Source organism: Vombatus ursinus, unplaced genomic scaffold (genome assembly GCF_900497805.2).
Source record: "Vombatus ursinus unplaced genomic scaffold, bare-nosed wombat genome assembly UNPS02014779.1, whole genome shotgun sequence".
NCBI classification, from domain to species: Eukaryota; Metazoa; Chordata; class Mammalia; order Diprotodontia; family Vombatidae; genus Vombatus; species Vombatus ursinus.
Genome location: NW_020954557.1, coordinates 46,781,628 through 46,796,097, shown reverse-complemented (window position 1 = coordinate 46,796,097; position 14,470 = coordinate 46,781,628). Strand labels below are relative to the sequence as shown.

Sequence of the window (14,470 nt, the reverse complement as noted above, 5' to 3'; positions counted from 1 at the left end):
AGTTGCTGATTAAATTATAGATTTTTATAAGTCCAAGTAAGATTTCAATAAAATAATTTCAAACGTGTTTAAGGTTAATCTTGTAAACTTTGTAATTTTCTTAGCAGAATAGGTGAAGACAATAGAGAGGGTAAGTAGACTGCTTGTCCCAGGTCAAAAGGCTAAGTTTGGAAGGCCATGAGTTAGAAAATAATTAGGCTTGGAAGTGCAAATTGAAATTACACAGCATGAGACAGAAATGCTCCTTTTGAGGTAACAACCAAAACCAAACCACAACAACAACAAACTGGTTGAACTCATTTGAATTTGCCTTTGGAGCCTGATGGCTCCTCCTCTTTGATATCATAGCAGAGAGGGCTTGGAAGCCCAGTCATTGAGCCCCACCTCATCCCAGAGCCAGTGGCCTTTGTGTGGGACCAGCCGAGGGTGAGTTTGCATTCCTGCAGACACCAATGCTGATGGTTTGGCTTTGTAGATCTTTAATCTCATGACAAGTGCTTCTTAGAGAAAGGGCTAAGAGTTTGTTGTTCATCATTAACCCTTTCACTGTAATTCCTAGGAAGCTGCTGCGTTGGGTACTGGATTGTCATCTCCCTTTGTATATTTTGAAACAGGTGCTGCTATCCTTCTGCTAAACATCTCTATAGGTTTTCCAATAGAGATTTGAGACCTGTTTGCTTGGCCTTTAGTCTGAATTTGGCCTGGGGTCCAGTAACCTGCAAATAGCAAAGGTCACATAGCCTATGACCCGAAGTCAGTTCCCAAGCACGTGACATCTCAGCCAGCACAGGTTTGTAGATTTAGAGGAAGATGGTACCCAGTTATCTAGGTCCATGCAGCTCAGTCCTCTCATTTTACAGATGAAAAAAAGCAAAGTTACACTTTGATGACTTGCCCAAGGTTACATAGGGATTATAAAGTCCTTGAGGGCAGGAACTGTTTATTTCCCCATTTTTTGTATCTCTAGTGCTTAATACAGTGCCTGGCACATAGTAGGCACTTAATGTTTATTGAATTAAATTGAGTATGTGGAAGAGTTTAAATATGAACTCATATCATTTCACTCCAATCCCGATCATCTTTCCCTTACATCCTGCTTTTCTTTTCCTAAGCTAACTATGGCATTAAACCAGGATCAAATCATAGCTGATATATTCCTCCTTGTTTCTTCTTATTCTCTCCTGAAGGATTTTGTGTGTGTGTGCATTTGTGTGTGTGTGTTTGTTTGTAGGAGAGACAGGGAACTAGAGGGAGAGATGGGGAAGGAGGCAGAGATTTGTATGTGCACACACGTGTGTGCATGTATATATGAGAAAGAGACATAGAGAGATAGAGGGAGATGCGGAAGTAGGCAGAGAGAGGGAGGCAGAGACATGTGTGCGTGTGTGTATGTGATTTTCATTTTCATTGTCTTCTGTGTAGAAGAAACATCTCATTTTTGCTTCTCATTCTCTCCTCTTCCTGCTTCTATTCCTCATAGCAACTTCTATTTCTTTTCTCAGCTCAAAAACAAAATTAACCAAACCCAATCAAAATGCAGTATTCTCATGTAGGAGGTTAAGATACCAAATGCATATTTTTTTGTAAACTTTAAAGCATCATATAAATGCTAGCTATTCTTATTATTGGTGCAGCTAGGTGGCATAGTGGAGAGAGTGGTGGGCCTGGAGTCAGGAAGACCTGAGTTCAAGCCTGACCTCAGACACTTACTAGTGTGTGACCCTGGGCAAGTCACTTAACCCTATTTGCCTCAGTTTCCTCATCTGTAAAATGAGCTGGAGAAAGAAATGCAAACCACTCCAGTATCTTTGCCAAGAAAACCACAAATTGGGTCATGAAGAGTTGAACATGAGTGAAATGACTGAACAATAAATCATTATTACTATTATTGTGAAACATCCTGTTACATAAAAGAATGTTCTCTAGTCTACTAATACATTGATGACGACAAATTTTCCTCCCCACCAGGAAACCTCTATATGGATTATTTCAATATAGTCCCAGCATGCTTGGACTTGAGTCACTTCCTGATCCCTCAGACACCTGGGAGATTATAGAGACCATTGGAAAAGGCACATATGGAAAAGTCTATAAAGTAACAAATAAGAAAGATGGGAGCCCTGCAGCTGTAAAAATCCTGGATCCAATCAGTGTAAGTAAAATTAGCAACAGCAATCACACGGTGGGTTTTTTTCCCGTTCTTTTTAATGCTCACTGAAGTTTCCACTTATTTTCCTGGCCCTTTGTAAAGGTACACATTTTCCTGAAACCCAGCAGGGACTTGAAAGCATTTTAAAAAGGGTAATGAGTTGTAATCACAACTAAGAGAAAGAGACATGGCTAGAAATTTGCCTGGTTTTTATCTTATTGACAATTCTGTCGTTGCTATTGTCAAGGTGCTACGCCTGGTTTCTTAATTTTTGAAATCATTCTATTTGAAAGACTAATTCATGTCACTCGTGGGCTATTGGACGGTGGCAGCGTAATTACAAAATGACCCCAACTCAAAACATTCAGACGTCGTGAGTTGACAGCATAAAGGAATAATGTGTGCTTGTTTTCTCCCTCAGCAGGGTGAAGAAAATTGAACCTTTTTTTTTTTTTTTTTTGCTGCAGTGTACTAGGCACCAAGGGTATAAGGTGGCCTGCTTTGTGCATAATGAGGTTATGTTTTCCTGTCCTGCATTAGGCTTTTTGGAGCTAAGTAGCTGACTGCATTGAAAATGCAGTTTAAAAAAAAAATCTTAGAGGAAAAAAGAGAATTGTAAAATGTTGTACTGTTAGCATGATGATAGGTGATTTTTTTGGGGGGAGGGGCAATTGAGGTTAAGTGACTTGCCCAGGGTCACACAGTTAGTAAGTGTCTGAGGCCAGATTTGAACTCAGGTCCTGTTGACTTCTACTGTACCACCTAGCTGCCCCTGATGATGAGTGATTCTTCATCAGGACCTAAATGTTTGCATATTTTTAAGCCCAAATGTTTTGGAGACATTGCGATGATAGAGGCATTCAAATTATCGTGCAGATATACTTCATTAAATATTTACTTGGCTATGATGACAAATTTGTCTTCTTTCCTTGGAGAGATGGACTTAATCCAAGATATGCTTTTCCTCTTATTTAGGATATGGATGAAGAGATTGAGGCAGAATACAACATTTTACAATTTCTTCCAAACCATCCAAATGTGGTCAAGTTTTATGGAATGTTTTATAAAGCTGACCAGCACGTGGGCGGACAGCTATGGCTGGTCCTAGAGGTAAGAGGGGGTGGGTTGGGCATGCTGAAGCTGGTGTTCCCATTCAGCTTAGGAGGAATCAGATACTTTCTCTTGGCAATAATATTTTGCAGTGAACATTTGGACAATCGTTTATACTTGTCCTTTCTCTAATAGACTCTTATGAAACACAGCGATCTTCAAAAAATAACTAAGTCAGTCTCCTGCGTATTAAGCACATTTTGTTGCTTAAAGTATTTGCCTATCTTGGTCTCCAAGTCTTGGAATTCTTCTTGTTTCTAAACCAGAATGTATAATAGCAGAAAGGAATGGCTTTTGACTAGCAAAGACACTTTTCCTCCAAAGCCTTGGAAAAGGTGGATAGGAATCTCACTTTCACAAACTTGATAACCCAAATTCTGTTTAATCTGCAAAAATTGCATTGGCTTCATTCGTATGTACTAGTTTTTATCAGCCTTTTCCCTCCCTTCCATGTGGTTAAGATAAAAGATTATTAGTGTCTGGATACAAGGGAAGAATTTCTCCGTTATTTTTGACTGGTGGCTCAATTCTCTTTAGCCCCACCTGGATATCTTTAGACCTTGGGCTTCTAGACCAAAGCTTATTTTCAGGGCACAAATGTAAACCACACATGTGAAGTGCTGGAGGTTCTTGGAAGAAAATTAAAATGGGAAAGCCAGATTGCCTAATTTCCCTTTTAGGCTCTTCCTTCCTTTTAGTTTCTATCATCTGATTTTGTAGAGGCCTCAGGACTGTATTAATTGGCCGTGCTCTTGTAGGATTGACTTTGTGAAAGTCAGATGTGAGCTCTGAGGGATGAACAAGCTGAAGGGAAAGAGGCTTCACCGTTTCTGTCCCATTAATGGTCTTCCACTCCCAAACTGGGATGCTGAGGGGTTTGGCATCCAGGAAATCTGTGACTATTTGGTTGACTAATTAGTTTACATTAGAACATTCATATATTATCCTCCTATGTTTTTGAAACTATAATTTTACCCTAGAAATGTGACTTTAAAACAAAAAAAGTTCCATTCCATCCCTCTCCCCCCAAATTGGAAAGCATCATTTCTGGAATTAAAGATTCAATAGTCACCCATGCTGTTGCATTGCAAGGTTTAAGTCATTGATCAGTAAGCCTAAATTTCTGCTTGTTTATTCCTGACTCCTAAAAAGATAAGGTAGGGAAGATACCTTTTTAGAATTTCCTAGTATCTGCTACTCAGACTGAGGAATTTTCAGGTACCTTTATTTCTGCTTTAGCCTGGTGGTCAGACCTCCTTGTAAATGTTGTGATCAGATTAGCCAGCCAGAGATATGTTTACTAGATCAATTCCCAAATGAATGTTGCTTGTTAAAGATAGTAACCAAATGGTGACCCTCACAAATACAGGTTGGGTATCTCTGAAAAAGCTCCCTGTGTCTGTGTAAAATGAGAAGCAGCCTGAAAGTGTCTGCTGATCCCTAGACAAACTTTATTTTACCCCACTGACTGTCTCATGTTCAAAGTTGAATAATTAGGCTGAATTACACACTGAATTATGCATGCACCCCTGTAATATAATATCCTTGGGATTTATGAATTGTGCATAAAAGTTGTTCTGTGGATGGGCCAGACTTGTTGGCATAGTCATTGGGAAGTTCTGGGGTCCTTTCTTTGCTGCAATTAAGCAACAAAGGTCATTTGCGGGATTGCTAGCTCCAGTCTGTTCAATGGCTGTGATTTCATATAGAATTGTAGAATGGCATAGGCTATTATTACTCAGAGCCGGACTGATCCTTAGAAATCATCTAACCTGTTGATGAGTAAACTGAGAGGCTAATTTACTTGCTTAAGTTCTCACAGTCAGTTAATTGCAGACTGAAGTCTCTAACTTGGGTTTCTTGACTTCCAGATCAGAGATTTTTCTATGATACCACCCTGCTTTATCATAAAGTCTGTCACCATTTGGGTATGTCTGGAATCAGTCCACCTTCTGGTCTTTCCCAGCCTCAAGTCTTTCTCCACTCTAGTCCATCCTCCATACAGCTTCCAAAGAGATCTTCATAAAGTACAGGTCTGACCATGTCACACCCTCTTTCCCCATTCAATAAATTCCAGTGGCTTCCTTTTACCTCCAGGATCAAATATAACATCCTCTTTTTAGCTTTTAAAGCGCTTCATAATCTGGCCCTTCCCAACCTTTCTAGTCTTCTTATACTTTAACCCCCTCCATGTACAAGCCAGCAACACTAACCTCTTTGCCTTTGCTCTTACAAGACAATCCATCTCCTGACTCTGGGCATCTTCACTGGCTGTCCTCCATGCCTCATCTCTGACTCCTGCCTTCTCTGACTTCCTCCCAGTCTCATCTAAAATCCTACCTTCCATAGGAATCCTTTTTTGGTACTTCTTAATTCTAGAGCTTTTCCTTCTGAGATTGTCCCCAATTTACTGCGTATATGTATTGTGTAAACATAATTGTTTGCCCGCTGTCTCCATCCTTAGATTAAGAAACTATTTTTGCTTTTCTTTGAATTCCCAGAGCTTAGCTCAGTGCCTGCCATGTAATAAGTTCTTAATAAATGCTTGTTGACTGATTGACTGACTGACTCCCTTTGTGGTAGAGATGAGGGTTTTGGACTCATCTTCTGCCATATGCATAGCATTAGTAGAACTCCCCAAAGTAGACTAGCTAAATGTCCCTGGTAAGAGCCACCCTGAGGTGGGTAGCAGCCCACTGCTGTTTCTACCTCCAAGTACAGGTCACTGAACAAGTGCCTAGTGAACAGGTTATTGCATAGACTAGTTTTACTCCATAAGTCCATAAAATAACTATTCCCTTCTCACTGGCTGAAAGGCATTATTGAATCTAGAGTTTCCAAATCTTTGTTGATGCTTAATTATCTGAAATTTTAATTTCCGTCCATTTAACATTTATTTATTTATTTTTATTTTAAGGAATAAAACAAGCATTTCCATAACACAGTATGATGAAAAAGATGATTGCATATGAAACTGCAGATCTGTTACGTAAAACTTTCTGTTCCTTTTAAATATGTAATTCCCTCCATTTTTGCTCACCTTTCAGATACGTTGATGGAATCAAGGATACAGAAATTTGTTCAGTTAATTTGAAATTCTGCCATGTCCAGATGCTGCTATATAAATAATATGATTTGGGATCATGAGGATTTCTTCCTTTTCTTTTTAGGGGTATGGACAGAAATAGGGACTGGACCTGTGATTTCATTGATATAAGGCTCTTTCAGATGAAGAAACTCCCTCTACCAGTGTAGGTTGGCCCCCTTTCTATAGCTCAGAGACTTAGAGATTTGTCTAAGGCACCAAGAAGTGAACAAAGGCCGCATAGCAGGTATATCAGTGTCAGAAGTGGGATATGAACTCAGGCCTCTCTGATTCAAAAGTTATCTCTCTAGTCCCCAGGCCATTCTGCCTCTTTTCCTCTTAAAGCCGTTCAATACTCACTTTTGGCTTCTGCTTAACCAAAATCTTTATTTCTATTCCTCACTTTATGTATAGATAAAGTTGATGGCTGTCTGACCCAAACTGTCTCCCTTACCGACCTGTCAAATGCTTGAAATTTCTAATGTCACTCCTTTGGATTCATCACCAGAAGGTTCACTGCAAGAGGATGAACATTTCAATTACAGCGGCTCACAAAGCCAGTTTTATGTCTTGTCTACAGCCCCTTGACAACCTTCTGAAAGAGGATTGTCACAAGGTTGCAGTCTGTGGGAGTGGGAGAGAGTTCTCATACCAATGAATTATAGATTCCTAAGTATTAAATATGCTAAGCAATATCATTCTGTAAGGGTCCTCAAAAGGAGCCATCTATCTTAACTGGATTAAGGTATTTCTATAAATCTGGGAGGGAAAACATGTGGGTTATTAAAGTTATCACATAGTAGCCAGGGGGGCTCTTTTTTTTTTAATAATTTTTCCCAATTACATGTAAAAACTATTTTTAAAATTTGTTTTTTTTTAATTTTTGAGTTCCAAATTCTCCCCCTTCCTTTCTCTACTCTTCCTCCCCCCACCCCAACCCTGAGACCTCAAGCAATTTGATATAGGTTATACATGTGCAATCATGCAAAACATATTTCCATATTAGTCATGTTGTGAAAGAAAACACAGACCAAAAAAATGAAAAAAAAAAGTGAAAACTAGTATACTTCCACCTGCATTCAAACTCCATCAGTTTTTTCTCTGGAGGTGGGTAGCATTTTTATCATGAGTCCTTTGGGATTGTCTTGGATCATTGTATTGCTAAGAATAGCTAAGTCATTCACGGTTGATCATCATACAATGTTGCTATTACTGTGAACAACCGTTCTCCTGCTTCTGCTTATTTTTCACTCAACATCAAACCATACAAGTCTTTCCAGGTTTTTCTGAAAACATCCTTCTTGTCATTTCTTATTGCATTATGGTATTCCAATATATGGTCATATACCATGACTTGTTTAGCCATTCCCCAATTGATGGGCATCCCCTCAATTTCCAATTCATTACCACCACAGAAAGAGCTGATATAAATGTTTTTGTATATATAGGACCTTTCTCCTTTTAAAAAAAATCTCTTTGAGATACAAACCTAGTAGTGCTATTGCTGGGTCAAAGGGTATGCATAGATTTATAGCCTTTGGGGCATAGTTCTGAATTGTTCTCTATAATAGTTGGATCAGTTCACAACTCCACCAACAGTATATTAGTGCCCCAATTTTCCCACATCCCCTCCATTTATCATTTTCCTTTTCTGTCATATTAGTCAATCTGATAGGTGTGTATGACTATAGATAGCTTTGATTTCTTCATTTGAAAACTGCCTAGTCATATCCTTTGACCGTTTATCATTTGGGGAGCAAGGAGGATTCTAAGAAAAGTGGTCCTAAGATGAATTTTCACAGGAAAGAAGAAATTGGAGTGGTTCCTGCCTTGGGGGGGGGGGGGGGGTTGGTCCTGGGAAGCCAAGAGGCAGTTTGAGATTCCTGAGAATATGGTGGCATGGGGAGTGGTAGGGCAATAAACTTCCCAGATTTATGACCTTGGACAAATCATCTCATCTATTTCAACCTCATTCACCAAATGAGGATGAATAACACTTGCACCACCTACTTCAAAGGGTTTGTGTAGTATAGACAGCACGCTGTGTGAATAGAGGAAAGGAGACCTCTGTGAGTGATATTGTGGAGGCAGAAATGACAAGATTTGGTAACTGACTATATATATAAAATAAATGAGAGTGAGGAGTCAGGGATGACACTGAGGTTCCAAATCTGGTGGTTGGAATGGTGGTGGTATCCTTCACAGTAACTGGATGGATTTGGAGTCAGAGCAAAGGGGATTCAAATCCCTCTGTTTACTTGCAGTGGGACCTTTGGCAAATCACTTAACTGCTCTTGGCCTAATTTCCTCATCTGCAAATGAAGGAAGTAGATTAGATTAGATGACCTCTAAAGGTCCCTCCTAGCCCTAGCTGTGTTTTCCTCTGAAATGAGATAATATGTACAAAGTGCTTTATAGCAATAAAGTACGTGTAATATTATTTTTAATGGTAATTTTAAAAAAATGGTGGAGGGAGGAGGCTGGGGTGCCAATACAAACTTAGCTTACTTCACAACTCCCCTCAAAACACTTCCCCCCCCACTTCCATCTCTTAGAGATATTCAGATATATCTTTTAATGAATTCATGAGGCCATGACCTTATAGCTGGAACTTTTCTTCTTATGATTCCTTAATATCCTAGATAGCTCTGACTTTTTTTCCTGAATCTCTCCAATGATTATGGAAATATTTTGTGGACCTTCTATAAGAGATGCACATCCGCCTCTCTGTTTTGTGGATGTAGGGTATTGTGAAGGCTCACAGAGGTTCTATGTCCAGTCTTCACTAGAACAGGAATCCCCACCACAAAATCCCCAACAAGCAGTTATCTATCCCTCTGCTGACATTCCCCATTGCTGTCAAAGGCACTGCCATTGCTCCAACCACCCAGATTTGAAACCTCACTGTCCTCCTTGACTTCTTACTTTCATTCACCTGATTACTTATGTAATTCTTCAGTTATCCAATTACTTATCAAATCTTGTCGTTTCTACTTCACGATATTATTCATATATATATGTGTATATATGTATGTATGTATGTATGTGTGTGTATATATATATATATATATATACATATACACTTCTTTTTCCGACTCACATAGCCATCGCTCTACATAAGGCTCTTGTTACCTCTCACTTGGACTATTGAAATGAGCCTCCCTGTCTCAAGCCTCTCCTTTTCCCTGTCTTTCTCCACTCAACTTCCAAAGTGATTTCTCTCCCTGTAGATGCAGCTCTAGAAAAATGGGTCCCTATTACCCCTCGAATCAAATATAAACTACTCTGACATTTAAACCTTTCCACAACTTAGACCTTTCCTATCTTTCCAGGCTTCTTATACATTATTCCTCCCTGGACTACTTGCAGTCACTTAAACAAAACACTCCATTTCCTATCTTTGGTTGCACTCCATGCCTGGAATGGTTTCACTCTTCACCTCCATCTTTTAGAATCCCCGGCTACCTTTGAGATTCAGCTCAAATGCCACCTTCTGCAAAAGGCTTTCCCCTAGCTACTACTTCTTTCCCTCTAAGGTGGATTATCTACTCTGTGTATTTTGTATAAAACTGTTTATATCCATATTGTCTTCCCAACTAGAATGTCAGCTCCCTGAGGGTGGGGTCTATTTTTTGCTTTTTCTTTTTATCATTGGAGCTTGGTCCACAGAAAACACTTAATAAATGCTGGATTTATTGACCAGTCGATCAGTTCTGCAAACAGTGCCAGTCTATATCATACTTTTAAATTTTCTCTTCCTTTGCATTGCAGTCAAGCCATGTATTTTAGGAGAGGGTTTATGAAAAAAATCTCATAAAAGAAAGTTATATTTTGTTGAATATTGTCCTACTTATTCAGAATATTGTGGTGAGATTTATGTTGGCTTTGCTACTGCCATGCTCCCTCTTCTTCTCTTTGCTCATTTATATGCGATGCCAGATGAGAGGTTATCCTATGGAACAATTCTAGAGGATAGAAAAATCTTATTAAAAGGCACTTTAAATCACCTCAACTAAAAAAAAAAAAAGCAAATAAAAATGTTATTTCCAAAATGCATTACCAATTGTTAACAAAAAAACAAACAAAGAGCCCTCTTGTGATAGACAGCTATTTCATTTGGGAGATGAAGGGAAAACACATTCATACACAATATGCTGTGGAAAAATTGGCAGATAAATTTTATGCTCAATGAATATTAAATCTAAAAAAAAAACAACTCAGGGAAAGATCTATAAGTTCTGTGATGGGAAACCATCTTAATGAAATGTAGTGAGAAGAAGTTGTATCTTCATGAAAATCTTACTGCCCAGAAAAATATTTGGTTTTTGCTCTAGTAAGGCCAACACAGTTGTTTTCTTTTTAAAATTTCAATGGAAGAATTTTGGAAGCTGTAAACTATGGATTTTCTCCATCAGAGACTTTAGGTAAGTATTCAGCATTCAATCTGAAAATAATGGTTTGAGGCAGGAGAAAATGAGACTGGAATCGCAAAAGAATTCCCCATATTTCTGCACGACTAAAGAATTAATATATTTTAAAATCCAGAGCTTTCCCAGAATTCTAGGTTTTAGGCTTTAGGATAAGGTCTAGACAAGGATGAATCTAGAACACACAGGAATAGCTCCAAAAGACTTCCTCTGACCCAGCGTCTGTCTTCATCTTCCAGTGCCCAAAATTCACATTTTAGTTACTTCTGTTTAAAGCATTGAAAATCTCTTTTAGGAGGTAAAAATGTAACTTGGGAGGAAAATACATTAAGCCCTTGTCACCTGTAATACATTAAGGTGAATTTATCACATTTTCAAGTCATCAACATAGGCAGTCTAGTTTAAAATGGTAAAGAGGGCAGGCCAGTTTTGACTGAGGGAAAGCAAATTGGGTAAGATCTGGAGGACTATGTGAGACAGCAGGCCCTTGGAGTGGGCTATAGTAGAAGACAGAGGGAATCCTGGGCCCAAAATGAGGAGGAAACCAGGCACCTGGGCGTGATGCCAATAACAAAAGGCTTAGGAAAGAAGGTGCTGAAAAGTAGCACGGTGCAGGGGAAATCACTGGTGGAGTCAGAGGACTTAGGTTCACCTCTGCTAATTAACTTCTCTGAGTGTCAGTTTCCTCATCTGTAAAATTATGGGACTAGGAGACCTCTGGGATTCCCTCCAGTCTTAGTTGTGTGATCCTGTGAATTCTTCTGTTTGCCATTTTTTTTTGGCGGGGGGGGGAACCTTAAAGGAAAGTTGTTGGGATCCAAAGATGTTTTTTTTCACTTGAAAGGATCTCCCATTGCTACAAAGTCATATGTTATGTTTACAAAGACTTCAGGTTTCCTCCTGGGGCCTTCAGAATTCTCCTTTCAATGTTATGAAAAACTGATGTGGAGAGTAAATGATTTTTTCTATTTCTCTTGGGGCCAGAAAAAGAATAATGCTTATTAAATTCAAGATTCTCTAAGCAGCCAGCCACATCATCCTGATGATGATGAGAGCGTAGGGAGAACTCTGGGAATGGAAACATGCTCCTTCCTCTGAAACAGATTGTCAGCTGTGTGGGAGGGAATGAAGGGGCTGCCACTTTTTCAAGCTCTAGGGGAGGAGGAGGAGGAGGAAGAGGCTTAGTTGCCTCCTTTCTTCCTCCCCCCAACTCTAAGGGGGCTATTTTATTTTATGCATTTATTTATAGATAGTTTCCCGGTGTGCCTCCAAGGTGATTCACCCTTTTTTGTTAAGCAATGTCAGCTAGCATTTCTCTTCTCTGGCTAGGGCTGGGTGCTGAGTGGGCCACCCCCTACACTTTCAGACTTCTGTGGTGAGATTGTCAACTTTCATGGGCACCATCCTCCAAAGGGGCTCTGTGCAGTTTAATTGTATGTTTATGAGATTCACTGGAAGGCAGGCAGGCAGGCAGACAGGCATGCGGGCAGGCAGGCCGGCCCTCAAACACTGACATTTAAGCAAAGAAAAGAGACCTGCTCAATGAGAGCATCTCATTGTTCTGTGGTCCGCAGGTGAGCTTTTATCCTGGTGACAAAATGAGTGCTCTTAATTCTTATATGGGCTCTGGAGGTATGGAAAAAAAAGTTTATAGGTCAGCTTGCTCGATATGATATATTGCTGAGTTAGAGCTCTGTTGCAGAATGGGCTGTTTTCAAAGTAGGGCAGGAGAGATGCTATAATGTGGTTTTGGGAAAAAATCCCAGGGATACTCTGACCATAACATAGCATTTCATTGATGTTTCCTCCCTGTAGAGTTTTAAGAGCAGAACTGTGAAATGTTCTGGGGTGTACCTGTTGTAGGTGGGTGCCTGGGCTATAGGTCTGTGATAATGAACATACTATCATGATCTGTGTTTGAAGAAAGACCCTTCTTTATCTTCAAGAACTTGAAGATTTACAGCAGGAAGAACATTGGCTCTGAGGTCAGAGGGTCTGGGTTCAAATCCCACCTCTGATCCTCTCTATGTGACTTTGGACAAGCCATTTAACCTCCTTGTGCCTCAGTTTCCTCATCTGTAAAATGAGAGTATTGGACTAGATGGCTTTTGGTATCCCTTTCAGGTCTAAATCTATGATGCTATGGAAAGTTGGTGCATGCATTTCTTCCTACTCAGCTTAGGCCAGGTGAGAGAGAGGGAAGAGGAGAGGACTGTTCACCCCCTTCCTCCCTTGTCCCCCTTCTCCAGAATCTCCTCGGGCAGTCCGTGGATCATTCATCGCTCCCTGGGGTCCCTGGTCACTGTGGGGTAGGGGAGACAACACTTATATTTGGAGCTGAGGGTGGAACAGATCCTTACTTTTAACGTTTCCTTTAAAGGTTCCTGAGCTATCTGGCTAAAAGCATTTCTTACACTTGTTACTATGGAAACAAAGGACACATTTTGACCTTTGTCTCAGCACCAGGTGCACATTTTATACACTAGTGAATGGCGTTACTTGACATTCCTGTAAAATCTATCCTGGGTGGTTGACTCCTATGGGGTCTATAGTGCACATTGCTGAGGGTGCTTTTTATCTGTGATTAGTTGGCTAGCTAATCTGATAAACAGATACATGATAAAGTATAAATACCCTCTCCCACATTTTTTTTTAGGCAATTGGGGTTAAGTGACTTGCCCAGGGTCACACAGCTAGTACTGTCAAGTGTTTGGTCTGAGGCCAGATTTGAACTCAGATCCTCCTGACTTCAGGGCCGGGTGCTCTATCCACTGCACCACCTAGCTGTCCCCCACATTTGTTTTTAAGAATGCTTAAGTCCAAAGGACAGAGTAATGTGGGATTTTAAAACACAGAAGCAGATTCGGGGTTGGGGATGAGGGAGACATTATCTAGATAAGGAATTATTTGACTTACTGATTCTCAAGACCCACTATATGAGATTATGTGGACAACTGCCTAGTCTACCCACATCTGAGGACCACCTGGTCCCTGTGCACTCCTGATGATGCTATCATGGAGCCGAAAGATGGGATAGGACAAAATAATTCTCAATCTAAAATAAAGAGGACCGGAGGCAGCTGGATGGCTCTGGAATCTGAGTTCAAATCAGGTCCTCAGAATTTACTGATTGTGTGATCCTAGGCAAATTATTTATCTCTATTTGCCTTAATCTGCTGGAGAAGGAAATAGCAAACCACTCCGGTATCCTTGCCAAGAAAACCCCATGAATAGTAGGGTCCACGGGGTCATGAAGAGTCAGACATGACTGAACAACATTATAATACCAAAGTAGCAGCAAGAAGGGTCTTTACTGGAGGCAAAGGAATTATAATTTGGGATACCAAGCATCGTCTAAGTACTGGAGTGCCTGTGAGGAACAGAAGGAGCAGGGTTTAAATACACTTCAACAGGGAGGGAGGGAGGTAGTCTCCTTGGAAGGCACAGCCTTTCCAAGCTGGTACTTAAATTGTTTTGCAAAATAGCTGAGTCTGAAAGTCTGTAGAGAAGGCTGGGGAGGCTCGAGGAGCGGCGCCATTTGGTCAGAACAGTGGTCTCCCTGTGCAACAGCAGGGAGTTTCCAGAGAGACCATAAGATGGACTCCAACTGTTTCCAACCTGCTCTACTCATGCAGTCAGGGTCAGGCAGTCCCTCTGATGGCTGTATTCAACACAGTTCTTTTGTGCTTTTTTTTTTTC

At 40.2% G+C, this 14,470-nt stretch overlaps 1 protein-coding gene across 1 annotated transcript in view; it reads left to right on the top strand.

Moving 5' to 3' along the window:
• The first annotated feature begins 1,339 nt into the window (after positions 1–1,339).
• The window catches only part of MYO3B (myosin IIIB), a 628,721-nt gene continuing 615,590 nt past the window's right edge, over positions 1,340–14,470 (top strand). The window contains exons 1-3 of the mRNA XM_027865702.1: positions 1,340–1,347; positions 1,969–2,152; positions 3,125–3,259. Of these exons, the coding sequence (XP_027721503.1) occupies positions 1,340–1,347; positions 1,969–2,152; positions 3,125–3,259 (327 nt within the window). The remainder of the gene's footprint in view (positions 1,348–1,968; positions 2,153–3,124; positions 3,260–14,470) is intronic.